This window comes from Ranitomeya variabilis, chromosome 3 (genome assembly GCF_051348905.1).
Source record: "Ranitomeya variabilis isolate aRanVar5 chromosome 3, aRanVar5.hap1, whole genome shotgun sequence".
In the NCBI taxonomy this organism is placed as follows: Eukaryota; Metazoa; Chordata; class Amphibia; order Anura; family Dendrobatidae; genus Ranitomeya; species Ranitomeya variabilis.
In genome coordinates, this window is record NC_135234.1 from 717,338,219 (window position 1) to 717,365,926 (window position 27,708).

Here is a 27,708-nt window from a genome sequence, read left to right on the forward strand (position 1 = left end):
ATGACAGCACCCACTGGAGAGATTTCCAGAGACCAACACCTAGGGGGGACCACCGTGCTGAGGATAGTCCTGCCAAAGTGTAGGTCAGAGTCGGAAGACAGGTCGAGCCTGTAGTGATTATAGAAAGTGGAAGGAGCCAACCAAGTTGCAGCCTTACATATATCTTCGATTGGCACGTTCCCTTTTTCGGCCCAGGAAGAAGCCATGGCTCTGGTGGAATGTGCTTTGATGCCCTCCGGAGGTTCTTCATTTTTCATGGAATAGGCCAACCGGATAGCGTCTCTTATCCACCTGGATAATGTTGCTCTTGTGACTCCATATCCTTTCTTTTTGCCCTGGAAGGATATGAACAGAGCCCTACTCTGCCTCCAACTACTAGTTTTCTCAATATATTGCAAAACTACTCTCCTGACGTCTAGAGTATGGAATTTTTGTTCTTCAGGAGTAGAGGGGTCTTTAAAGAAGGTAGGAAGATGTATCTCCTGTGACCTGTGGAACTTCCCTGCTACCTTAGGAAGGTATAAGGGGTCCGGTTTTAAGATTAGTCTGTCATGAAATGTGAGAAGGTAAGGTTGATCTATCGACAAGGCCTGAATGTCGCTGACTCTTCTAGCCGATGTTAAGGCTACTAAGAAGGCTGTTTTTAACGACAAGTGTTTTAAAGATGCTGTGTCTATAGGCTCAAACGGAGATTCTGTTAGAGAGTCTAAGACTAGATTTAGATCCCAAGGAGCTACCCTAGGTATGTGGACAGGAGTAACTCGTTCACAGGCCGTGATGAAGCGGGATACCCATTTATTACCAGCAATATTATGGCCATAGAGGGCACCCAGAGCAGACACCTGGACCTTTAATGTGTTAACTGACAGACCTAACTCTTTCCCTTTCTGTAGAAATTCTAATATAGATTTTATTGGGACTTCAGAGGGGTTTGAACTAGTATGGAACTGTAGAAATTTCTTCCATACTTTGGTGTAAATTTCTGTCGTAGATGGTTTCCTGCTAAGCAGGAGTGTATCAATTAGGCCTTTTGAAAAACCCCTGGAATTTAATATCTGCCTTTCAAATTCCAGGCCGTCAGGTGGAGGCTGTCCACCTGAGGGTGGAAGAAAGGTCCCTGAGAGAGAAGGTTTGGGATTGAGGGAAGGACCCAAGGATCCGTCACCGACATTGACCGCAGGCACGAGAACCATGGTCTCTTGGGCCAGAATGGCGCTATCAGTATTATCCTGGCCTGCTCTTCCCTGATTTTCCGTATTACTTGTGGAAGCAGAATTATCGGAGGGAAAGCATACGCCAGCTTGAATTGCCATGGTGTTTGAAGAGCATCTAGAATGTCCGGGTGATCTGCACGGGACCGAGATGCGAATTTGTGGACTTGTTTGTTTTGTTTTGTAGCGAACAGGTCTATTTGGGGTTTGCCCCATAACAATGTTATCTTGTGGAAAATGTGAGGATTGAGACACCATTCTCCTTGATGAAGAGTGTGTCGACTTAGAAAGTCCGCTTGTTGATTGTCCTCTCCTTTGATGTGGACTGCCGAGAGGGACAACAGATGCTTTTCGGCCAGGATTAAGGTACTGTTTGCGGAAGACATTAGAGCGTCTGATCTTGTGCCGCCTTGTTTGTTTAAATACGCCACTGTCGTAGTGTTGTCTGAACAGATTCTGACGTGGCTTCCTCGTAGCTGTGGGAGAAATTGACGCAGTGCATAGTTTACCGCATTCAATTCTTTCAGGTTTGATGAATATAAATCCTCATTCTTATCCCAGGTTCCCTGGCAGAATCTATCTCCCATGTGTGCGCCCCACCCGTGGGGACTAGCGTCCGTAGTTATCGTGTGGGATGGTGATATTACCCAAGGGACACCCCCCGCTAGGTTGTCTTTATTTAGCCACCATTCTAAGGAGGATAAGACTTTCTCGGATAAAGTTATTTTCGATTCAAGGTGCCCCAGAAATTTTCTCTGTTCCCGAAGTATCTGATGTTGTAATGTTCGGGTATGAAGTTGTGCCCACTGAACGGCTGGAGAACAGGAGGAGAGGGATCCTAGCAAGGACATTCCTGCTCTCAGGGACATTTGAGGTTTGTGAATGGCCGCCACAACTTTACCCTCTATAAGAGATATTTTCTCTTGGGGAAGTAGACATTTTTGCTTTATGGAATCTAGATTAAATCCCAAAAATGTCTGAAGAGAAAGTGGGATGAGTCTGGATTTTTTATAGTTGACGATCCAGCCCAGGCTTTCTAAGGACGAGACAGTGTCAGCTAATCGTTCCGCACACTGAAGGGATGAATTTCCTACAACTAAAAAATCATCTAAGTAGGGAATGATTAATGTGTCTCTCTGGCGAAGGTAGGCCATTACTTCTAACATTACCTTCGTGAAGATCCTGGGTGCCGTGGAGAGACCGAAGGGCATGGCTGTATACTGGAAATGATGAATCTCCCCCTCAAGAGTTACTGCCACTCTTAAGTATTTTTGATACCTACTATGGATAGGGAGATGGTAGTAGGCATCTTTTAAATCAATGCCGCCCATTCTACAATTTGGAAAAAGGAGCTTAATGGCCGATCTAATAGACTCCATTTTAAACGTATAATTTTTAATAAACGTATTAAGTTTTTTAAGATTTATAATTGTTCGAAATGAACCATCGGGTTTAGGGATTAAAAATAACGGAGAGTAGAACCCTTTACCCTCTTGTCCCTTTGGCACCCTAACTAAAACATTTTTAACTATTAAAAATAGAAAAAAAAAACAACACATAATCAGGTTCCTTGCATCGTGTTCTCATACACTTTATGCAGTAAATAGCACTCTGTGTCTGTACTGCTACATACTTAGGCAGTTAACTGGTTCATGCAGCTTTACATGAACACCCGAGCCTTACACTATGGCTGGTCCAAATAACTAAAGCAATTGTTACCATCCACCTCTCGTGTCTCCCCTTTTCCTCATAGTTTGTAAGCTTGCGAGCAGGGCCCTCATTCCTCCTGGTATCTATTTTGAACTGTGATTTCTGTTATGCTGTAATGTCTATTGTCTGTACAAGTCCCCTCTATAAGTTGTAAAGCGCTGCGGAATATGTTGGCGCTATATAAATAAAAATTATTATTATTATTATTATTATTATTATTAACTATAAGACTTCCAATTTCCAGTTCAAGGGCCTTCTGTTGCACTGGTGAGGAAAGGGCTGTTAAAATAAAGGAATCATGGGGAATTTGGAGGAATTCTATTTTCATTCCTTCCTTAATAATATTTAGCACCCAGGAACTTGACGTGATTTTTCGCCATTGGGGAAAGAAAAATTTTAACCTGCCCCCTACTGGGGTGTCTGGTGTTTCAGAATTTGTTGTCTCTACGGAAGGGGGGGCCTTTGAACATAGTGCCACCCTGTTTTCCCTCTCTTGTGGCCCATCGTGACGATCTTTCATTTTGTGTTCTTTTCCCGAACAGCCTCTTCCTAAAGGTCTTCCTATAGAAAGGAATTGAGGGGTCAGGGAAGGCTTTTTTCCTCTCTTTTGCTTTTTTGAGGATCTCGTCTAATGCTTTCCCAAACAAAAACTCACCCTCACACGGAATAGCGCAGATCTTAGCCTTTGACTGCGTATCCCCCTTCCAGCTCTTCATCCATAACGCACGTCTGGCATTATTAATTAGACCGGCTGATCTTGCTGCAAGGCGAAGGGAGTCAGCTGAAGCATCGGCCATGAATGCTGCTGCACCTCTAATTAGTGGTATCGCATCCCGCAATTTTTGTCTGGAGACCCCCTGTTCGATCTGTTGATCCAGCTGATCAATCCAAACAAGCATGGATCTAGCTGTGCACGTGCTGGCAATTGATGGCTTAAATATGCCCGTGGAAGCCTCCCATGATCGTTTCAGTGACGATTCTGCCTTCCGATCTAGAGGATCAGAAAGTAGGCCTGCATCCTCGACTGGTAGAGCTGACTGTTTTGAGGTGGAGGCGACTGCAGCGTCCACCTTAGGGATTTTAGTCCAGGAAATTAACTCCTCATCATTAAAGGGGTATTTCCTTTTGGAGGCTGACGGGAGAAAACCTCTCTGGTCCTGTTTCTCCCACTCCCTCTTTATCAGTGCCTTAACCGCAGGAATTACTGGGAACGCTCTTCTCTTCCTCTCCGCCAACCCTGCAAACATGATGTCTTGTGCAGTTTGGTCGTCTTTTGTATCCTCACAACCTATAGTATTCCTGATGGACTTTACTAGGTTGTCCACCCCATCAAGGGGAAAACAAGCTCGACCCTCAATGTCGGAATGTGTTGAGGAAGAGGATGACGCCTGCGAGGAGTCTGAGTGGATAACGCCTTCTTCCTCGGACTCAGAGCTGGATATAGCCTTTTCTTTCCCGGATTTTTTAGGGGGGGTACTGGCTTGTGAGATGGCCTGTAATTCCTCTCTAATTATGGCCCGTATATCTGTGACCGACATAGATGGACTCTGCATTGTTTCCGCCATACACTGATTGCAGAGTTTTTTGGGGTGGGAATCTGGGAGAGGCTCGTCACATAACGCACATTGCTTGTGCTTAGATTTCTGTCTCTTTTTGGCCTGGGAGAAAAAGACATTTGTGGAAAAGGGTGTCAGCTTTATATGCAGAGGGGAAATCACATTCACCCAGTGAAGCTGTACGGTACCGAAATAGGAGGCTGCGACTTTCTGGATCTTGAATCCTTGGTCTCACTCCTGTGGCTGGCATCTGAGGACCTTCTGCTGGCTGGCTCACCTGCTGGGTCCACAGTCTTGCCTGGGGACGACATGTTGCATCGCCTGTGCGTTTGCAACTTCCCCCTTTTTATAGGCCAGGATCCGGTCAGTAAACTTTTTTTTTTTTTTTCTTCTACAGCGGTGCACTGCGCATGCGCGAAACCACGCTTTCCCCCACCGCTGTGTGAGTGACCCGGAAGTGCTCCTCTACCTCCGGGTCATTCTGGGGATTCTTACACCGCTCCACGCATGTGCGGCCGCCATTATCCCGGCCTGCGCTATGGAGCGGTGTACCGGCTGCCGCTGCAGCTGTGCCGCAGATCCCGGACCCTTTACCTGGTGGTCCGCGTCTGGAGCCCCTTCAAGGCCGCACCTCTGCAGCGTTGCTCTTGTGGAATCGGCGTCGTCTCTCCCGGACTCAGCCATCCCACATGCCGGCCAGACGAGGGGGGAGCCGTCTAACGGAATCTCCCCCGACGCTGCATCTGGACTGCATCCCCTGCCGTTCCCGCAGAAACCGCACAGGCGGATGCTCCTAGCCCAGGTAAGATCTTCTGTAGTCTTCAGAGATCCTGTCCCCTGGGAACAGGAAACCTAAACTGAGGAGGAGAGGGGGACCGCCCCCTTTTATGTCTCTGTAGGTTTCCTGTTCCTTGGGGCGGATCCCTATCTCTCCAGTGGGTGCTGTCATGGCGAAGGGTAAAAAACACTTTACAAAATATCTATTACCTCCCTGGTGTATTACAATTAGTGATACTGACTCATTCCATTCTTCACAGAGCCAGGGAAAGACCAAAGACCTTTATAAGGATGTCAGGGATAAGATCATAGACCTGCACAAAGCTGGAATGGGCTAGAAAACCATAAGTAAGACGCTGGGTGAGAAGGAGACAACTGTTGGTGCAATAGTAAGAAAATGGAAGAAATACAAAATGACTGTCAATCGACATCGATTTTGGGCACCATGCAAAATCTCACCTCGTGTGGTATCCTTGATCATGAGGAAGGTGAGAGATCAGACTAAACCTACATGGGGGGGGGGGGGGGGAAGTCGTTAATGATCTCAAGGCAGCTGCGACCACAGACACCAAGAAAACCATTGGTAACACATTGCGCCGTAATGCTATGTGCACACGATGCGGATTTACTGCAGATTTGCAGCGTTTTTCTGCGCTGCAGATCCACAAAGTGATTTACAGTACAATGTAAATCAATAGGAAAAAAAAAATACTCTGCTAATGGTGCGGAAAATTCTGCATGGAAAACGCTGCGGATCAAAAGAAGGAGCATGTCACTTCTTTTGTGCGGATCTGCAGCGTTTCTGCACCCTTCCATTATAGAAATCCGCAGGGGAAAAAAATGCAAGAAATCAGCACAAAATCCGCAGCAAATCCACAACAAAAACGCATCAAATCTGCACCTGCGTTTTCTGCCAGGAGATGCAGATTTTGTGCAGAATATTTGGCACCCCAATCCGCAACGTGTGCACATAGCCTAAAGGTTTAAAATCCTGCAGTGCCCGCAAGGCTCCCTGCTCATGAAGGCACATGTACAGGCCCTCCTGAAGAAGAAACTTCGAAACGCGTGTAGGGGCGGGGTCCCTCTTAACACTAGTAAGTACCGGCTCTAGCAACCTTTTTTTTGGTCCATATGACTGTGATCACGATGGCAGCTGCATTATCTGCATCTTAGCACTTTACTAATCAGCATATGACCTGAGATTTTGGTCACTGTAGTTTTCTTCCGTACATATGTACAAGTTGATAAAGGGTTACTAAAATTGTCCTTAGAGAATATATGGGTTGCTGAAAGTTATCTTGATATACATTTTATTTAATTATTTTTTTTCTCTCTATGGGATTAATGTGACTACTGATGCTAGCAGTATGTAATTGTAATGATTGCTTACAGGATCCACCTTTACCTGCTTCGGTTTGAATATTCTGTTCAAAACTTTGTATATATTAACACGTGTTAAATATTTTGCAGCCTAAAATACTCTCTTGTCCCCTTGTGCTTTATCTAAGTTTGTTGGGGTTTGTATATAACATGTGTAGGCCCATCTGAAGTTTCCAATGAACACCTGGATGATTCTGTGAGTGATTGGGAGAAGGTGCTGTGGTCTCATGAGACAAAAATTGATCTCTTTGGCATTAACCTCAACTCGCCGTGTTTGGAGGAAGAGAAATGTTGTCTATGACCCAAAGAACACCGTCCCCACTGTCAATCATGGAGGTGGAAACATTATGTTTTGGGGGTGTTTCTCTGCTAAGGGCACAGGACTACTTCACTGCAGTGGGAGAATGGATGGAGCCATGTACCGTAAAATCCTGAGTGACAACCTCCTTCCCTCCACCAGGACATTAAAAATGGGTCAGGGCTGGGTCTTCTAGCAAGACAATGACCTAAAACATACAGCCAAGGCTACAAAGGAGTGGCTCAAAAAGAAGCACATTAAGGTCATGGAGTGGACTAGTCAGTCTCCAGACCTTAATCCCATAGAAAACTTATGGGGGGAGTTGAAGCTCCAAGTTGCCAAGCGACAGCCCCAAAATCTTAATGATTTAGACATGATCTGCAAAGAGGAGTGGACCAAAGTTCCTCCTGACGTGCACAAACCTCATCATCAGCTACAAAAAAGTCTCACTGCTGTGCTTGCCAGCAAGGGTTTTGCCACCAAGTATTAAGTCTTGTTTGCCAGAGGGATCAAATACTTATTTCTCACTGCAAAATGTAAATAAATGTATATAATTTATACAATGTGATTTTCTGGATTTCATTTTTGATATTCTATCTCTCAATGTTAAAATTAACCTACCCTTAAAATTATAGACTGTTCATGTCTTCGTCAGTGGGCAAACTTACAAAAACAGCAAGAGATCAAATACTTATTTCCCCCACTGTATGTATGTATGTATACACATGTATGTGGTCCAAAATCATATGATAATTAAAAAGCGAGTAAATTGTATATACTCCAAAATGATATCAATAAAAACTATAGGTCCTCTCAGAAAAAACAAGCACAAACAGCTCAACAGATGGAAGAGAAGACAAAAATTACAGGTCTCAGTTAAAATTAGATAAACACGAAGCCAACACTGAACTATATAGACCGTATCGCTGCAATTATACAGATATGCAGAATAAAGTTGGTTTTACCAGACAGTTAACCTTAAAAACCATGACCCAAAAAGCTACGGCGGGGTTTTTTTTTGGTAATTATTAGACCACCCAGTACACTGCCCCTAAAATTGATGTGAAGAGCGGTTATGGAACGTCTTGTGTCCACTGATATATATAGATATAGATATATATCTACTATATAATTGTCTAAGGGTCACTTCCGTCTTTCTGTCTGTCCTTCTGTCTGTCACGGATATTCATTGGTCGCGGCCTCTGTCTGTCATGGAATCCAAGTCGCTGATTGGTCGTGGCAAAACGCCCACGACCATTGCCACGACCAATCAGTGACGGGCACAGTCCGGCGGCAACACGGCCGCTCCTTCCTCCCCGCAGTCAGTGCCCGCTCCATACTCCCCTCCAGTCAGCGCTCACACAGGGTTAATGCCAGTGTTAATGGACCGCGGTGTAACGCACTCCATTAACGCAGCAATTAACCCTCTGTGACCAATTTTTTACTATTGATGCTGCCTATGCGGCATCAATAGTAAAAAGATCTGTTACAAATAATAATAATAATAAAAAAAAAAGGTTATTCTCACCCTACGACGCGGCACGGTGTCCTCGGCAGTGCAAGCGGCAGATTCCGGTGCCAAGGATGCTATGCGAGAAGGACCTGCCATGACGTCACAGTCATGTGACCGCGACATTATCACAGGTCCTGCGCGAGAAGGACCTGCCATGACGTCACGGTCATGTGACCGTGACGTCATCACAGGTCCTGCGCTCATACCAACCCTGGGACCGGAAGCTGCCGCATGCACTAAAGCTGCAATAAATTAATATGTGTGTGTGTGTGTGTGTGTGTGTGTGTGTGTGTGTGTGTGTGTGTGTGTGTGTGTGTGTGTGTGTGTGTGTGTGTGTGTACACACACACACATATATTTATTTTTTTAAGTTGCCAAAACTGATCTATAGTGTGATAGAAATCAACAGCAGGTCAATTTCTCTAGAGGTAATGTGTTTGTCGATTTAGTCCAAGACTTTTAATAAGATATGGAAAGTCTGCAAATAAAAACGGCATATGTAATTTTAGTGCTTTTCTGCAGAGTATATGCAGTAAAAATACATGTAATCTGGACATGACTTTATCAATAAAGTTTTATCAAAGCCAAGTAACGAGAAGTTTCCAAAACAAAGTTGTTTTCTTACAAGACCAGGCAAAAAGTCAAGAACTGCAGCTGAAACCCCCCCTAATATAATGCCATGTTCACACGTTGCGTTTTTGCTACGTTTTTCCCTCAGGCAAAACCTGCTCTACTAGCAGTAAAGAAGCTGCTTACAAACACCAGGTTTTGCTGAGTTTTCGAACTCGCCCATTGCCTCCTATGGATGAAAGAAAAAACGCTGCAAAAATGCTGAAAGAAGTGGACGTGCTGCAGTTTTCCAAACCTGTCAGGAAATAAAACCAATGTAACATAGTAACATAGTTAGTAAGGCCGAAAAAAGACATTTGTCCATCCAGTTCAGCCTATATTCCATCATAATAAATCCCCAGATCTACGTCCTTCTACAGAACCTAATAATTGTATGATACAATATTGTTCTGCTCCAGGAAGACATCCAGGCCTCTCTTGAACCCCTCGACTGAGTTTGCCATCACCACCTCCTCAGGCAAGCAATTCCAGATTCTCACTGCCCTAACAGTAAAGAATCCTCTTCTATCTTGGTGGAAAAACCTTCTCTCCTCCAGACGCAAAGAATGCCCCCTTGTGCCCGTCACCTTCCTTGGTATAAACAGATCCTCAGCGAGATATTTGTATTGTCCCCTTATATACTTATACATGGTTATTAGATCGCCCCTCAGTCGTCTTTTTTCTAGACTAAATAATCCTAATTTCGCTAATCTATCTGGGTATTGTAGTTCTCCCATCCCCTTTATTAATTTTGTTGCCCTCCTTTGTACTCTCTCTAGTTCCATTATATCCTTCCTGAGCACCGGTGCCCAAAACTGGACACAGTACTCCATGTGCGGTCTAACTAGGGATTTGTAAAGAGGCAGTATAATGCTCTCATCATGTATATTCAGACCTCTTTTAATGCACCCCATGATCCTGTTTGCCTTGGCAGCTGCTGCCTGGCACTGGCTGCTCCAGGTAAGTTTATCATTAACTAGGATCCCCAAGTCCTTCTCCATGTGAGATTTACCCAGTGGTTTCCCGTTCAGTGTGTAATGGTGATATTGATTCCTTCTTCCCATGTGCATAACCTTACATTTATCATTGTTAAACCTCATCTGCCACCTTTCAGCCCAAGTTTCCAACTTATCCAGATCCATCTGTAGCAGAATACTATCTTCTCTTGTATTAACTGCTTTACATAGTTTTGTATCATCTGCAAATATCAATATTTTACTGTGTAAACCTTCTACCAGATCATTAATGAATATGTTGAAGAGAACAGGTCCCAATACCGACCCCTGCGGTACCCCACTGGTCACAGCGACCCAGTTAGAGACTATACCATTTATAACCACCCTCTGCTTTCTATCACTAAGCCAGTTACTAACCCATTTACACACATTTTCCCCCAGACCAAGCATTCTCATTTTGTGTACCAACCTCTTGTGCGGTACGGTATCAAACGCTTTGGAAAAATCGAGATATACCACGTCCAATGACTCACCGTGGTCCAGCCTATAGCTTACCTCTTCATAAAAACTGATTAGATTGGTTTGACAGGAGCGACTTCTCATAAACCCATGCTGATATGGAGTTAAACAGTTATTCTCATTGAGATAATCCAGAATAACATCCTTCAGAAACCCTTCAAATATTTTACCAACAGTAGAGGTTAGACTTACTGGCCTATAATTTCCAGGTTCACTTTTAGAGCCCTTTTTGAATATTGGCACCACATTTGCTATGCGCCAGTCCTGCGGAACAGACCCCGTCGCTATAGAGTCCCTAAAAATAAGAAATAATGGTTTATCTATTACATTACTTAGTTCTCTTAGTACTCGTGGGTGTATGCCATCCGGACCCGGAGATTTATCTATTTTAATCTTATTTAGCCGGTTTCGCACCTCTTCTTGGGTTAGATTGGTGACCCTTAATATAGGGTTTTCATTGTTTCTTGGGATTTCACCTAGCATTTCATTTTCCACCGTGAATACCGTGGAGAAGAAGGTGTTTAATATGTTAGCCTTTTCCTTGTCATCTACAACCATTCTTTCCTCACTATTTTTTAAGGGGCCTACATTTTCAGTTTTTATTCTTTTACTATTGATATAGTTGAAGAACAGTTTGGGATTAGTTTTGCTCTCCTTAGCAATGTGCTTCTCTGTTTCCTTTTTGGCAGCTTTAATTAGTTTTTTAGATAAAGTATTTTTCTCCCTATAGTTTTTTAGAGCTTCAATGGTGCCATCCTGCTTTAGTAGTGCAAATGCTTTCTTTTTACTGTTAATTGCCTGTCTTACTTCTTTGTTTAGCCACATTGGGTTTTTCCTATTTCTAGTCCTTTTATTCCCACAAGGTATAAACCGCTTACAGTGCCTATTTAGGATGTTCTTAAACATTTTCCATTTATTATCTGTATTCTTATTTCTGAGGATATTGTCCCAGTCTACCAGATTAAGGGCATCTCTAAGCTGGTCAAACTTTGCCTTCCTAAAGTTCAGTGTTTTTGTGACTCCCTGACAAGTCCCCCTAGTGAAAGACAGGTGAAACTGTACAATATTGTGGTCGCTATTTCCTAGATGCCCGACCACCTGCAGATTTGTTATTCTGTCAGGTCTATTAGATAGTATTAGGTCTAAAAGTGCTGCTCCTCTGGTTTGTGCAGGAGATTTCTTAAATCGTGTAAGACTTGGTTGCTACTGTAAAACAGCATTTAATTTGCATAAACAAACAAAGCAAAAAAATAAATAAATAAATATGTGAACACAGCCTTAGGCTTAGGTACCAGCAAGAGCTATGAGATTTCATACATCTCAAACACGCTGCTTTTTTCTTTCTGACCGAATTTGAGAACTGTAGGGTTTTGTTAATCTGCAGCATGTCAATTCTCGCAGCGTTTTGCATTTTTACCCCCATAGAAAGCAATGAGAAAATGCAAAAAGAAAATAAGCTGTTTGCGGCATCTTTGATGAATAAAACTAACTTTATTAAACATGTACTGTAGAAAAGGAACACATGTAATAAGTACTCGAAAAAACGCTGCAAAAAAACACAAATCCTGCGTTTTGAAAGCAGTGTTTTTACTGCCAAAGGAGATTTTGGCGGCAGAAAAAAACACTACATATGAACATAGTTTAAAAAGACAAGTAAAAAATGAAAGTGGCCTAATTGGAGGAAAAATGCTGCAGAAAATCTGCATCAAATATTTATTGTGGGAACGTAGCCTAAGGCCACATTCACACAGTCAGTATTTTACATCAGTATTTGTAAGCCAAAACCAGGAGTGGAACAATCAGAGGAAAAGTATAATAGAAACACGTCACCAGTTCTGGATTTATCACCACCTCCACAGCTAATACAATCTCTGTTGACCGGCTGCAGCGGAGAGGTCACTTCTACAGCACATGTGACTTCTGCAGCCGATCCCTGATAGTGACAGTGCGCTCAGCGATTGGTTTCAGAGGTCATATGCGCTTTAGGCTTAGTTCAAACATAACTGATCTTAACATTAGCACAAAAAAAAAAAAACGTTCTCAGTGTCAAAATGTTTTTTTTTTTTTACAGTCAGGGTTTCATCAGTTTTTCTCAGATTGAAAAAAAAAATGTTTCTAAACCTTCTCATATCAAACAGTTCATGAAAAATGGACAACACAGGCAAGGCATCCAAGTGCAGTCTGATTTTTTTTTTTGAGGACCAATAGAATTGCATTTAAAACTTTGATCAGAGAATCGGAACAAGATCGGACATGCCTCCATGATTTTGTGGGGACCACTCGGCCCCTAAAAAAACACGGACATGTGATCCACTCCATATTAGAATAAGAACAAGTTCTGTCTGTGAAAAGAGAACTCGTACTAGAAAATGGATGTCTGCACGAACGTCATCACATCACCGCTGCAACACAACTGCGGGGCAACAGCAGCAGCGCTGGACTTGTGGAGGGCGAGTAATACGGATTGGATTTCATTTTATCTACAGCAAAATGATGGGGTCCACAACTGGGCAATCCGTTCTTGTAGGCAACATTGTTAAAAATTATAGGTGTAAAACCCAGACTGGGTGATAGGCCGGGGTCACATCAATACCCGGCACTGCTGCTGGCACTCGGGACCGGAGCATTCAGCTGCATAGAAATACATGGAGCCGCGCGGTCTGGTCCCGAGTGCCAGCGGCAGTGACGGGTATTGATGCGAGAGTTTCTCAGACTGAACTCGCAAGTGACCCCATCCATACATGTACGGTGGTGAGGACCCCGCACCCACAGCCTGGGTGATACATGTACGGTGGTGAGGACCCCGCACCCACAGCCTGGGTGACACATGTACGGTGGTGAGGACCCCGCACCCACAGCCTGGGTGACACATGTACGGTGGTGAGGACCCCGCACCCACAGCCTGGGTGACACATGTACGGTGGTGAGGACCCCGCACCCACAGCCTGGGTGACACATGTACGGTGGTGAGGACCCCGCACCCACAGCCTGGGTGATACATGTACGGTGGCGAGGACCCCGCACCCACAGCCTGGGTGACACATGTACGGTGGTGAGGACCCCGCACCCACAGCCTGGGTGACACATGTACGGTGGTGAGGACCCCGCACCCACAGCCTGGGTGACACATGTACGGTGGTGAGGACCCCGCACCCACAGCCTGGGTGACACATGTACGGTGGTGAGGACCCCGCACCCACAGCCTGGGTGACACATGTACGGTGGTGAGGACCCCGCACCCACAGCCTGGGTGATACATGTACGGTGGCGAGGACCCCGCACCCACAGCCTGGGTGATACATGTACGGTGGTGAGGACCCCGCACCCACAGCCTGGGTGATACATGTACGGTGGTGAGGACCCCGCACCCACAGCCTGGGTGACACATGTACGGTGGTGAGGACCCCGCACCCACAGCCTGGGTGATACATGTACGGTGGTGAGGACCCCGCACCCACAGCCTGGGTGACACATGTACGGTGGTGAGGACCCCGCACCCACAGCCTGGGTGATACATGTACGGTGGCGGGGTCCGGCTATATGGGACATGTACCAGGGATTATGAGTTACACTGGACGTTGCTATGGGAGACGCAGACCTACATCACTGTAAGGATGCAACTGTCCATAGAGATGAAGAGCTGGTCTCCATGGTAACAGGGAGGGGCCTACTGGGAAAGGAAACCATGCGCACATAAGTAAACGCCATTAGTTTAGAGCGCAGGCAGCGGCAGGGAAGACGTGCTCGTGTCATGTGGCTGCCCTCACCTCGCAGCTGGCGTTCCTCCAAAGGAAAATGGCGCTGCCGCCGCAGTTGCCGGATTTAACGTGGTGGTAGCGGAGCCCGCCGCCCCAAAACTGAACCCGCCAGACATCTCTGTATTGGGGACGTCTTCTCCCTGCGCACAAGTCACACCGGAAACACAGAGAAAAAGAACGGCTTCGGAGCCTCGCAGACAGGCGCCAGGAGATGACGTCACGGCCCAGCGCTGGGGTTCTTTGCCAGGACTCTGACGTCGTTAGCTGAGCGACAGCTTGGCTTCCGGGTGTGATGTGCGCGGAGTGATGACGTCACTCACAGTACAGCTGCGCAGTCGCAGCCTGCGGGCGGCGGGATGATGATGCTGCCCAGCTCCTTCCTGCAGATTCTCTCATCTCCTCGGTCACTAATGTCTTTTGTGGGAAAATTCCCAAATCGGAGCTGTTCTTTTAGGCGCTTTATTTTCTACATGAATGATGCACATTTATTCCCAAAGGGAATGTTTTTTGATAGTCGCAAATAAAAAAAAAACAAAACATGAATTTAATGCATTTTTTAATCTCTCTCGTATACAGAAAAATGGCTGAAAGCCGCCATAACTGGAGCTCTCTCTTTCAAAAAAACATTAAAAAAAATTTCCCCAGGTACTGTCGCCTGCGAACGCCACAGAATTGTTTTGCCATTTTTTTCCTGAAGAAAACCTGTTAATACGAAGTCACTGTTGGACACAGACAGGAGGCCCCTGTGCGGGAACGCTATATTGGCCCTTTCCAATCCGATATCTCCTCATAATGCGCAGTTCTCCATGTTTTGGAGGTGATAGTGGCCCCCAAGCCTCTTGGGCCCTTCTGCAGCTGCACAGGTGGCACCAATGGAGTGTACGCCCCTAGATTGAGGCAATAATGACCAATTGTGACCATTTCTGCTGATCATCCTTTAGTGATTTGCCGGTGATGATTGGCAGCAGATCAGTGGCCGCCATTAACGTTCCTACTAGGTTATACCAAGCTCAGCCTTCAATCACGGGGTACCAGAACTGTGGAAGACCACCTGCCTGGTGCCGGTTCCTAAGACCACTTTTCCAACTTCCCAACAAGACTATCGTCCAGTGGCCTTAACATCACATGCTATGAAGTCCTTGGAGAGAATAATACTCGCCTACTTGTGACCGAGGGTGAGGGCTTTTACTGACCCCCTGCAGTTTGCGTACCAGCAGAGATTGGGGTGGATGATGCCGTAGTGTCTCTGCTACATACAGTACATTCATTCTTGGGACCATGATGGAACTGCAGTGCGCGCCATGTTTTTTGACTTCTCAAGTGCTTTCAATACCTTACAGCCGCCCTTACTACGTAATAAGTTGACTGATATGGCGGTAGATGAGGGGATGGTGAACTGGATAAACGACTACCTGATGGACAGGCCGCAGTTTGTAAGGATGGGGGAGGTGGTATCTGGCAGTGTACGGAGCAGTGTTGGAGCCCCTCAGGGTACAGTGCTGTCGCCCTTCCTCTTCACATTGTATACAGCTGACTTTCAGTATAAATCAGATTTTTGCCACCTCCAAAAATTCTCAGATGGCTCAGTGATTGTAGGGGGCCGGGGGAGGAAGAATGTAGAAGGATGGTTTCTAACTTTGTGGACTGGTGCTGGACTGTCTAGAACTAAATGTAAAGAAAACCAAGGAGTTGCTGGTGAGTTATAGAAAGAAAAAGGAGGATTACTTACCGATCAATATTGCTGGCCAGGAGTTTGAGATTGTTGAGAGCTACAAAGATTTGGGGGTTCACCTTGACAGTAAACTCAATTGGAGGTGTCACACAGAAAAGGTTTACAAGAAGGGAATGCGCAGACTCTACTTTCTTCGGAAGCTCAGGTCATTCAATGTGTGCAGTAAAATGCTGGAAATGTTCTACCAGTCCTTTGTGGCAAGCGCCATCTTTTTGGCTATCATATGCTGGTACAGTAGTGTGCGAGTAGCGGATGCTAATAAGCTCAACAAACTTATCAAGAAGGCAAGCGCTGCTGTTGGCCTCCATCTGGACTCTTTTGAAGAGGTATTAGAGGATAGGATTCAGAAGAAGTGTAGGGCTATAATGATCAATAATACTCACTACACTGTGTTCCACGTTATTATGCAAATTGGATTTAAGTGTCAAAACAATTTAATTGTTTTGTTTTTCAAATAAACTCATGCATGGCATTGTCTCTCAGGGCTCAATGGATCACTGAAATCAATCTTAAACACATGTGATAATTAGTTTTCCAGGTGATTCTAATTAAAGGAAAACTACTTAAAAATGATGTTCCACATTATTAAGCAGGCCACAGGTTTCAAGTAACATGGGAAAGAAAAAGGATCTCTCTGCTGCCGAAAAGCATCAAATAGTGCAATGCCTTGGTCAAGGGATGAAAACATTAGATATTTCTTGAAAATTTAAGCGTGATCATCTTACTGTTAAGAGATTTGTGGCTGAATCTGAGCACAGTCGTGTTCGTGCTGATAAAGGCATAATGAAGAAGGTTTCTGCCAGGCAAGTTCATCGGATAAAGAGAGCAGCTGCTAAAAAGCCATTACAAACCAGCAAACAGATATTTGAAGCCGCTGATGCCTCTGGAGTGCCTCGAACCTCAAGGTGTAGGATCCTTCAAAGGCTTGCTTTGGTTCATAAACCTACTATTCGGCCACCCCTAAACAGTGTTCACAAGCAGAAACGGTTGTAGTGGGCGCAGACATACATAAAGACTAATTTCCAAACAGTCTTGTTTACTGATAAGTGTTGAGCAACCCTGGATGGTCCAGATGGATGCAGTAGTGGATGGTTGGTGGATGGCCACCATGTCCCAACAAGGCTGCAACGTCAGCAAGGATGTGGAGGAGTCATGTTTTGGGACGGAATCATGGGGAAACAGCTGGTAGGGCCCTTTAAAGTTCCTGAAGATGTGAAAATGATCTCTGAAAAGTATATAGAGTTTCTGACTGACAATTTTCTTCCATGGTATAAAAAGCAGAAACGTGCCTTGAGGAGCAAAATCATCTTCATGCATGACAATGCACCATCTCATGCTGCAAAGAATACCTCTGAGTCATTGGCTGCTATGGGCATAAAAGCAGATGAACTCATGGTGTGGCCACCATCTTCCCCTGTCCTCAACCCTATAGAGAACCTTTGGAGTATCATCAAGCAAAAGATCTATGAGGGTGTATACTCTAACGGATGATTACTTTTATTAGACTGTCATTTGAACCGACCATTTAGGAAAATCCGAGAAAAATATCATTTGCATAATAATTTGGAACATAGTGTATACGAGCTGTTCTTGAAGCCGAAGAGCACATTCAGCAGCCGTCTAATCCTACTAAGGTGCAAGAAGGAGAAATTCAGGAAATCGTTTGTACCTACTACTATGGGGATGTATAATAATTTCCTATGGGTGGTAGACAACAATGACTGATTGCTGGTGTACTAATGTCAATTAACAGTGACTTATATACCTGAACTACCCACATTTATTTGTTATGTAATGTTGGTATAGCTGTGCAAGATTTGTGTCCAAATATTTTATGTACTGCTGTTTGTATTGCTGCTGTAATACTGTAATTTCCCTCCGGGATCAATAAAGTATATCATTTCGTATCGTATTCAGAGAACTGCTAGATCTGCAGCAGATAAAACGGGTTTATCAAAACTACACCAAGCGGTCCAGTAAGTGACACATCGCTGGAGACCATGCTCGGAGCATCGCTGGAACAGCCAGTGTAGAGTGCAAGAGGGAAGTGTAAGGTGTTATTATTGTACATTACGGTATTATTTAGAAGTAGTGGATATCCCCTTTAAGCTATTCACTGGGCCGGCTACATAAGGTGCTAACCATAAAGTCCATGCAAAATTTAGTTTTATTTATATTGTACAATACGTTTTAAAATGTTATTTCTGCCACTATATTCTAAGAGACATGACATATTTTTACATCAAGCTGAACTGAGCTGTGGGAACTTTGAAGGTACACACCCCTTGAGCCCGGTGTTTGGCATTGGCAATATCTGCTGGGACACAGACGCTGCCATTAGGGAATACTGCTGCCTTGAAGAAGTTACTTGGTCTGTACAGTGTTTAGGTAGGTGATATGTGTCACATCCACATGATACCAGAACACAAGGTTTTCTAGCAGAACTTTGCCCTCATCACCCCTTCTGTCTCCACCAGCTTCTCTTCTTCCCATAGTACATCCTGGTGTCATCTCTTCTCCAGCCAGAGGTTTTACATGCACACCTGGTTGTCTCGGGACCAGAGTGTGCAGCTGCACGTATTTCTATGCAGCTGAACGCTCCGGTCCCGAGTGCCAGCGGCAGTGCCGGGTATTGAGGCGAGAGACTCGCGCTAATTTCTTGCATTGCAGTTGCAAGTGTGACACCGGCCTAACAGTCGCAAAACATGCGCCTGCGGGGACTCAAACATGTCACTCATGCATCCGCAATACTTTGTGCATACTCGAGCACCCTAGGCAAACTTGAGTAACGAGCACTTGCGCTCATCACTGTACTTCCATAGACAACTTTTTATAGGTACTAACCTGGAAAGCACAACTGGAAAACACCCCACAAGAACTCTTGACAGTCGTCTCAATTTGGCTCTCCTGAAAGCCACTCAGTTCTTATGTTCACACAGAGAGGACACACTGTGGATTATCAGTCCAGATTTGCTGATGGAAAAGCATATTAAAGCAGCAGCAAAGCGGAAGAGATTTCATCTAATCTCATGCATGTGTTAAAAAATACTGACAGTAGGTACACAAGGTACACAAACAGATCAGAAAGCTGTTGGAGGAACAATTGTTTTATGGTGGCCTTGGTTACTCAGTGTCATGTTCCAGGATCTGCCCTACACAGGTATGTTTCAGCATTTCTACATTCTCTATGAGAGATCAGACTCCTCTAGCAGAAACGTATCTCCACACTGGACTAAAAGTTCAGTCATTGAAATTCCCAACATTATCAGACGGGGCAGAATAGTATTGAAGCAAGCATATTTAAATGAATAATTGTAAATTACCAGTATACCATCCCAGGGCTCAAAATTAACAGATATGCATCAAGGACTTATAGGAACCAGCTGCCAAAACATAATATAGGGACAGAGAAAAACCAACAGCCATAAAGTCCCATAAAAAGTAAATTGTATTAATAAATATAGTTAAAACCACCAGACAAGACACAGCAGTATAGCACAGGGGAATAGGCATGCGTCAAAAGCGGCCATGAATCACGGACCCGGACACCAACCCATAATCTGACCACATGCAATGATCGGATATATTGTAACAAATACCCATGACTACTGAGGAAAATAAATTAGGCCAGTGCCACAGCATGGGAAACATGTGAATATCATCATAACTACCATATCGGCATACTTCACATACCTAGCACATGCAGGATAGACAGAATGGATGGGCGACCGGACCCGACCCCGACGCGCGTTTCGGAGCAGACTGCTCCTTCATCAGGGGGTGAGTGTGATACATACGATGTGTGCATTTATACCGCCAAAGGCGGAAGTGTGTGACCCACCAGTACGCCGCACCCGAACGCCGAGCAGCGCGCGCAGCATCCAAAATGGCCGCCGGCACCGGAAACATGCAGGGCCCCACGTGATCCCATGCCGGACGGCAAGGAGGAGCGCTCGCACCGCCCAGCACACAGGCGCATGCGCACATGGTTAGGAAAGACAGCCACGCCATATTGGAAGGGGGCAGCAATAAGGAAACATTACAAAAGACACATGAAACAAAACAAAATAGCGAAAAAGCAAAAAGAACATACATAAGGGTACAACAAGGGTGACAACAATGTCCCACAATCACCAATGTATAAGTTAATAATACATTAATTGCACTAAGATCATCTCTCATCCGTTGGAAATTTGCCCTCCTGAAGTTTAGTGTCCTTGTCACCCCTCTGCTACACATCTTATTAAAGGATGTATGAAAACTTATTATTTTGTGATCACTATTCCCCAAGTGACCCCCAACCCTTATATTTGCTATGCGGTCTGGCCTGTTGGTTAATATTAGGTCTAGCAGTGCCCCCTTCTTGTTGGGTCCTGAACCAATTGTGAAAGGTAATTGTCTCTCATAGTTGTCAAAAACCGATTACCTTTGCTGGAACTGCAGGTTTCTGTTCCCCAATCTATTTCAGGGTAGTTGAAGTCCCCCATAATAATGACTTCTCCTTGAGTCGCAGCTTCATCTATTTGCTTTATGAGGATATTCTCCATTGCTTCCATTATTTTTGGAGATTTATAACAAACCCCTATCAGTAATTTATTATTTTTCCCCCTCCCCTTATCTCCACCCACAGGGACTCTACATTTTCATTAAATTCACCTATATTATCACGCCGGATGGGTTTTAAGGACGATTTTACATACAGACACACCCCACCCCCTCGCTTATCTGTACGGTCATTTCTGAAAAGGGTATGTAGCGCCCCAGAGTCCTGGTCGTTGCAGTACTGATGCTCCGCTGCTAAGGGGAGTGATGGTACGTCTGATGGCACTTAAGGAGTTCACCCGACCAGGTATCACAGACACCAATACACTTCATAGTCTGGCATCCAGGGGGAGCTATGTATTAGGCCACTCCTCACAATCTGGTAAAACTGGGGGTTGGATAGAAAGTTAGAGAGAAGCTGACTGGGCTGGAACCAGGCAACATCCTGTGGCAGAGGGTGTTGCGGGGAAAGATTCAGGGGGGTCCCTGTCAGGGGTGGGATCCTGACAGAGGCCTAGCGACAAGGAAAGAACGTTAAGGAACCGCGCCTGCACTACATCGCGGCGGTATCTCAAGAAAGGACAAGAAGCGAGGTTTATTGTGGAGAGCGAGAAACGAGATCACAGCAAAAAGGAGATAACACCAGTAGGAGTCGTGCTGTAAGATCGAGGCAACTTCCTACTGAGGCGCGTAGCCGGTGGCCGGAACGCCGAGGAAGTATTGAGCTCCAAGCATTACTTCAAACCAACGGCAGGACAGTTAATTATAGGTTGGCTGTCTCACCTAAAACACCTAAGCAGACATAGGGGGCAACAGTGGGAGAGGGGCGACACTAGGGTCCCGGAAGAACTCCAGGCCTACCCGTCATACGGGTGTGTCCTATCCATATCATCTGGGGGACGGAGAAGAACATCAGAACAGACATAAGTTGTGGGAAGAACATCAGAGAAAGAACATCAGAAACAGGCACAACAGTTGTGAGGACTATCCCATGGTGCTCAGCAGGGAAGTACTACAACACACAGGCGCTAGAAGGTACGCACAGATTTCCACCTGCAAAGGGAACTCTGGAGGTGCCATCGGACCGGCCGGTCTCAGACAGCCCTGTTAACCGTACTCTGGACTGCGGACCCTGAAGCCTTCAGTAAAGAGGTAAAGAGACTGCAACCCTGTGTCCTCGTTATTCACCGCGAACTGCACCATGCACCACTACCTACACCTTTCATTGGATGCCCCTTAGCAGGGTCACGGACCGGGTCTAGCCACCGTGACAACCACAGAACTGAGACCGAGAGGCCCGGTACCGAGTACTCCGCGGCCCTGCGTCTGGGGGCGCTCCAGCTATAGCCCTGCAAGTTAACAGCCCAGTCACGGCTCTCATCCAGCCATGTTTCAGATATCCCCACCATGTCATAATTATGCTCCAACAACATTAGTTCTAATTCGTCCATTTTGTTGGCGAGGCTTCTGGCATTAGTATACATGCACTTGATGTTCCTCTCTGTACCTCTATTCTTTCTTAAATTATTAGCTGTTCTAACCCCACCCCCCATGCCACCGCCACCCCCAACTTCCTTATTTGTGCCCAGGTCTCTATCTGCACTATCTACCCCTCCTATAAATTGAATACCCTCCCCCCAATCCCTAGTTTAAACACTCCTCTACCCTTCTAGCCATTTTCTCCCGCAGCACAGCTGCACCTTCCCCATTGATGTGCAGCCCGTCCCTAGCGTAGAGCCTGTAGCCCACTGAGAAGTCGGCCCAGTTCTGCAGGAACCCAAACCCCTCCTTCCTACACCAATTCTTGAGCCACTTATTAACTCCCTAATCTCCCCTTGCCTCTCTGGCGTGGCACGTGGTACAGGCAGTATTTCGGAAAATACCATGTTGGAGGTCCTTGCTTTCAGCTTGCAGCCTAATTCCCTGAAATCATCTTTAAGGACCTTCCACGTACCTCTAACATTGTCATTTGTGCCAATGTGCACTGTTATGATCCGGTGGTAGGATCTCAAAACTGACCTGACACATATGACCAGAATATAGGACAAGTTCTGGGGATGTGGAAGCTATACTGACCGCAATCCTGATCCTATCCACACACACTAAAGGCAGCCGTGGAGCGTTCCTAAAATCCTAGACGCCTCTTTCACAGCCTGAGAAACTGACTACCCCTAGAGAGAAAGCAAAGACCTCACTTGCCTCAGAGAAATAACCCCAAAGTTTTAGATAGCCCCCCACAAATAATAACGGTGAGTTAAGGGGAAAAGACAAACGTAGAAATGAAACAGGTTTAGCAAATGAGGCCCGCTAACACTAGATAGACAGAAAATAGATAGGAGTCTGTGCGGTCAGTACAAAAACTATCAAAAATAAACCACGCAGAGAATGCAAGAACCCCCACACCGACTCACGATGTGAGGGGCGCACTCTGCACCCCAGAACTAACCAGCAAGCGAAAAATCACATAAAAGCAAGCTGGACTGAACTCATAATATACTGAGAAACGTTTTCAAGGAAATAATGAGCAAAATGAACAAACAAACTTAGCTTCTCCAGCAGGACACTGGTCACAAGGAATATTCAGGAGAACTCAGAATCAGGACTGAATACACCGACAGCAGGCAACAAATGAAGGGCCAGGTGAATTAAATAGGCCCAGCATAGCAGGAAATGAAGCAGCTGAGCCCAGCCAAGACCAGCCATATCGCTAAAGGCCACCAGAGGGAGCCCCAGAACAAACTCACACAGTACCGCTCATGACCACAGGAGGGAGCCCGAGAACGGAATTCACAACAGTACCCCCCCTTGAGAATGGGGTCACCGAACCCTCACCAGAACTCCCAGGCCGATCAGGACGAGCCGAATGAAAGGAACGAACCAAATCGGCCGCATGGACATCGGAGGCGACAACCCAGGAATTATCCTCCTGACCATAGCCCTTCCATTTAACTAAGTACTGAAGCTTCCGTCTCGAAACACGAGAATCCAAGATCTTCTCCACCACATACTCCAACTCCCCCTCGACCAAGACCGGAGCAGGAGGATCAACAGAAGGGACCACAGGCACCACGTATCTCCGCAACAATGACCTATGGAACACATTATGAATGGCAAACGATGGTGGGAGGTCCAAACGAAATGACACAGGGTTGAGGATTTCCAAAATCTTATAAGGACCGATGAAACGAGGCTTGAACTTAGGAGAGGAAACCTTCATTGGGACATAACGAGAAGACAACCATATCAAATCCCCCACACGAAGTCGGGGACCCACACAGCGACGGCGGTTAGCAAAGCGCTGAGCCTTCTCCTGGGACAACGTCAAATTGTCCACCACATGGTTCCAAATCTGCTGCAACCTATCCACCACAGAATCCACCCCAGGACAGTCAGAGGGCTCAACCTGACCCAAGGAAAAACGAGGATGAAAACCAGAATTGCAAAAGAACGGTGAAACCAAAGTAGCAGAACTAGCCCGATTATTGAGGGCGAACTCAGTCAATGGCAAAAAAAAGTCACCCAATCATCCTGATCTGCAGAAACAAAACATCTCAAATAAGTTTCCAAGGTCTGATTAGTTCGTTCGGTTTGGCCATTCGTCTGAGGATGGAAGGCCGACGAAAAAGACAATTCAATGCCCATCTTAGCACAAAAGGACCGCCAAAATCTGGACACAAACTGGGATCCTCTGTCAGACACAATGTTCTCCGGAATACCATGTAAACGAACCACATTCTGAAAAAACAGTGGCACCAAATCGGAGGAGGAAGGCAGCTTAGGCAAGGGTACCAAATGGACCATTTTAGAAAAACGATCACAAACCACCCAGATGACAGACATCCTCTGAGAGACAGGAAGATCCGAAATAAAATCCATGGAAATATGCGTCCAAGGCCTCTTCGGGACAGGCAAAGGCAAAAGCAATCCACTGGCACGAGAACAGCAAGGCTTGGCCCGAGCACAAATCCCACAGGACTGCACAAAGGAACGCACATCCCGCGACAAGGAAGGCCACCAAAAGGACCTCGCCACCAAATCCCTGGTACCAAAAATCCCAGGATGACCCGCCAACACTGAAGAATGAACCTCGGAAATAACTCTACTGGTCCATCTGTCCGGGACAAACAATCTCTCCGGTGGACAACGGTCAGGTCTATTGGCCTGAAACTCCTGCAACACCCGTCGCAGATCAGGAGAGATGGCAGACAAAATCACCCCCTCTTTGAGGACACCAGTCGGTTCAGAAACTTCCGGGGAGTCAGGCACAAAACTCCTAGAAAGGGCATCAGCCTTCACGTTTTTCGAACCCGGAAGATATGAAACCACGAAATCGAAACGAGAGAAAAACAGCGACCATCGAGCCTGTCTCGGATTCAACCGTTTGGCAGACTCGAGATAAGTCAAATTCTTGTGATCCGTCAAGACCACCACACGATGCTTGGCTCCCTCAAGCCAATGTCGCCACTCCTCAAATGCCCACTTCATTGCCAACAACTCACGATTACCAACATCATAATTCCGCTCGGCAGGCGAAAACTTTCTTGAAAAGAAAGCACATGGTCTCATCACAGAGCCATCAGAGCTTCTCTGCGACAAGACAGCCCCTGCTCCAATCTCAGAAGCATCAACCTCGACCTGAAAGGGAAGAGAGACATCGGGCTGGCGCAAGACAGGAGCCGAAGAAAACCGACGTTTCAGCTCCTGAAAGGCCTCCACGGCCGCAGGAGACCAATTCGTCACATCAGAACCCTTCTTGGTCAAATCCGTCAAAGGCTTAACCACGCTAGAAAAATTAGTGATGAAGCGACGGTAAAAATTAGCAAAACCCAAGAACTTCTGAAGACTCTTCACAGATGTAGGTTGAGTCCAGTCATGAATAGCCTGGACCTTGACTGGATCCATCTCAATAGTAGAAGGAGAAAAAATAAAGCCCAAAAAGGAAATCTTCTGGACTCCGAAGAGACATTTAGAGCCCTTCACAAACAAGGCATTGGCACGCAGGACCTGAAACACCATCCTGACCTGCTTCACATGAGACTCCCAATCATCAGAAAAGACCAAAATATCATCCAGGTACACAATCATAAATCTATCCAGATACTCTCGGAAGATGTCGTGCATGAAGGACTGAAACACAGAGGGGGCATTAGAAAGCCCAAAAGGCATCACCAAGTACTCAAAATGGCCTTCGGGCGTATTAAATGCTGTTTTCCATTCATCGCCCTGCTTTATGCGCACAAGATTATACGCTCCACGAAGATCTATCTTGGTGAACCAACTGGCCCCCCTAATCCGGGCAAACAGATCGGACAACAGTGGCAAGGGGTACTGAAATTTGACCGTGATGTTATTTAGAAGGCGATAATCTATACAGGGTCTCAGAGAACCATCCTTCTTGGCCACAAAAAAGAACCCCGCACCCAAAGGGGATGAGGACGGGCGAATATGCCCCTTCTACAAGGACTCCTTTATATAACTCCGCATAGCGGCATGTTCTGGTACAGATCAATTAAAAAGTCGTCCCTTAGGGAACTTACTACCAGGAATCAGATTTATGGCACAATCACAATCCCTATGAGGAGGTAGGGCACTGGATTTGGGCTCATCAAATACATCCTGGTAGTCCGACAAAAATTCAGGGACTTCAGAAGGAGTAGAAGAAGCAATTGACACCAAAGGGGCATCGCCATGAATTCCCTGGCAACCCCAACTTGACACAGGCATTGCTTTCCAATCCAGGACTGGATTATGAGCCTGCAGCCATGGCAGACCCAACACGACAACATCATGCAAATTATGTAGCACAAGAAAACGAATCACCTCCTGATGTGCAGGAGCCATGCACATGGTCACTTGAGTCCAGTACTGAGGTTTATTCTTGGCCAATGGCGTAGCATCAATTCCCTTTAGTGGGATAGGAAATTGTAAAGGCTCCAAGATAAAACCACAGCGCCTGGCAAATGACAAATCCATCAAATTCAGGGCAGCACCTGAATCCACAAAAGCCATAACTGAGTAGGATGACAGAGAGCAAATCAAAGTAACTGACAAAATGAATTTAGGCTGTACAGTACCAATGGTGACAGACTTGGCAAACCTTTTTGTGCGCTTAGAACACTCTGAAATAACATGAGCAGAATCACCACAGTAAAAGCACAACCCATTCTGACGTCTGTGGTTTTGCCGTTCAACTCTGGTCAGAATCCTGTCGCATTGCATAGGCTCAGGTTTCTGCTCAGAAAATTCCGCCAGATGGTGCACAGGTTTGCGTTCCCGCAAACGCCGATCAATCTGAATGGCCAAAAACATTGACTCATTCAGACCCGCAGGCGTGGGGAACCCCACCATAACATCTTTAAGGGCTTCAGAAAGACCCTTTCTGAAAATCGCCGCCAGGGCGCACTCATTCCATTGAGTGAGCACAGACCACTTCCTAAACTTTGACAGTAAACCTCTGCTTCATCTTGACCCTGAGAGAGAGCCAGCAAAATCTTCTCTGCTTGGTCTACCAGATTTCGTTCCTCATAAAGCACTCCAAGCGCCAGAAAAAACGCATCCACATTTAGCAATGCAGGATCTCCTGGCGCCAGAGAGAATGCCCAATCTTGAGGGTCACCACGTAACAAAGAAATAATAATTTTAACTTGCTGAACAGAGTCACCAGAGGAGCGAGGTCTCAGAGAAAGGAATAACTTACAATTATTCTTAAAGTTCAAAAACCTAGATCTATCTCCGGAGAACAGTTCAGGAATTGGTATTTTAGGCTCTGACATAGGACTGCGGACTACATAATCCTGAATGCCCTGCACCCTTGCAGTGAGATGATCCACACTAGAAGACAGACTCTGAATGTCCATATCTGCAACTAAATTCAGAACCACCCAAAGATTAAGGGGAGGGGAGACGCTAAACACAGTGCAGAGGGAAAAAAAAAATGACTTCAGGATTTCTCTTCTCCCTCTTCTGCTGCATTAACACTTTGTGGCCTGCTGTACTGTTATGATCCGGTGGTAGGATCTCAAAACTGACCTGACACATATGACCAGAATATAGGACAAGTTCTGGGGATGTGGAAGCTATACTGACCGCAATCCTGATCCTATCCACACACACTAAAGGCAGCCGTGGAGCGTTCCTAAAATCCTAGA

The 27,708-nt window shown here is 45.7% G+C and overlaps 1 protein-coding gene across 2 annotated transcripts in view; it reads right to left on the minus strand.

The window, feature by feature from the left end:
* NUP58 (nucleoporin 58) overlaps positions 1-14,678 on the minus strand; it is a 94,998-nt gene extending 80,320 nt beyond the window's left edge. The window contains exon 1 of one of the 2 annotated variants that reach the window (XM_077298317.1): positions 14,296-14,678. In XM_077298317.1, coding sequence (XP_077154432.1) covers positions 14,296-14,402 — 107 coding nt within the window. In that variant the 5' untranslated portion in view covers positions 14,403-14,678. The remainder of the gene's footprint in view (positions 1-14,295) is intronic. The other variant, XM_077298315.1, reaches the window with a different exon arrangement.
* Positions 14,679-27,708: the final 13,030 nt, after the last annotated feature.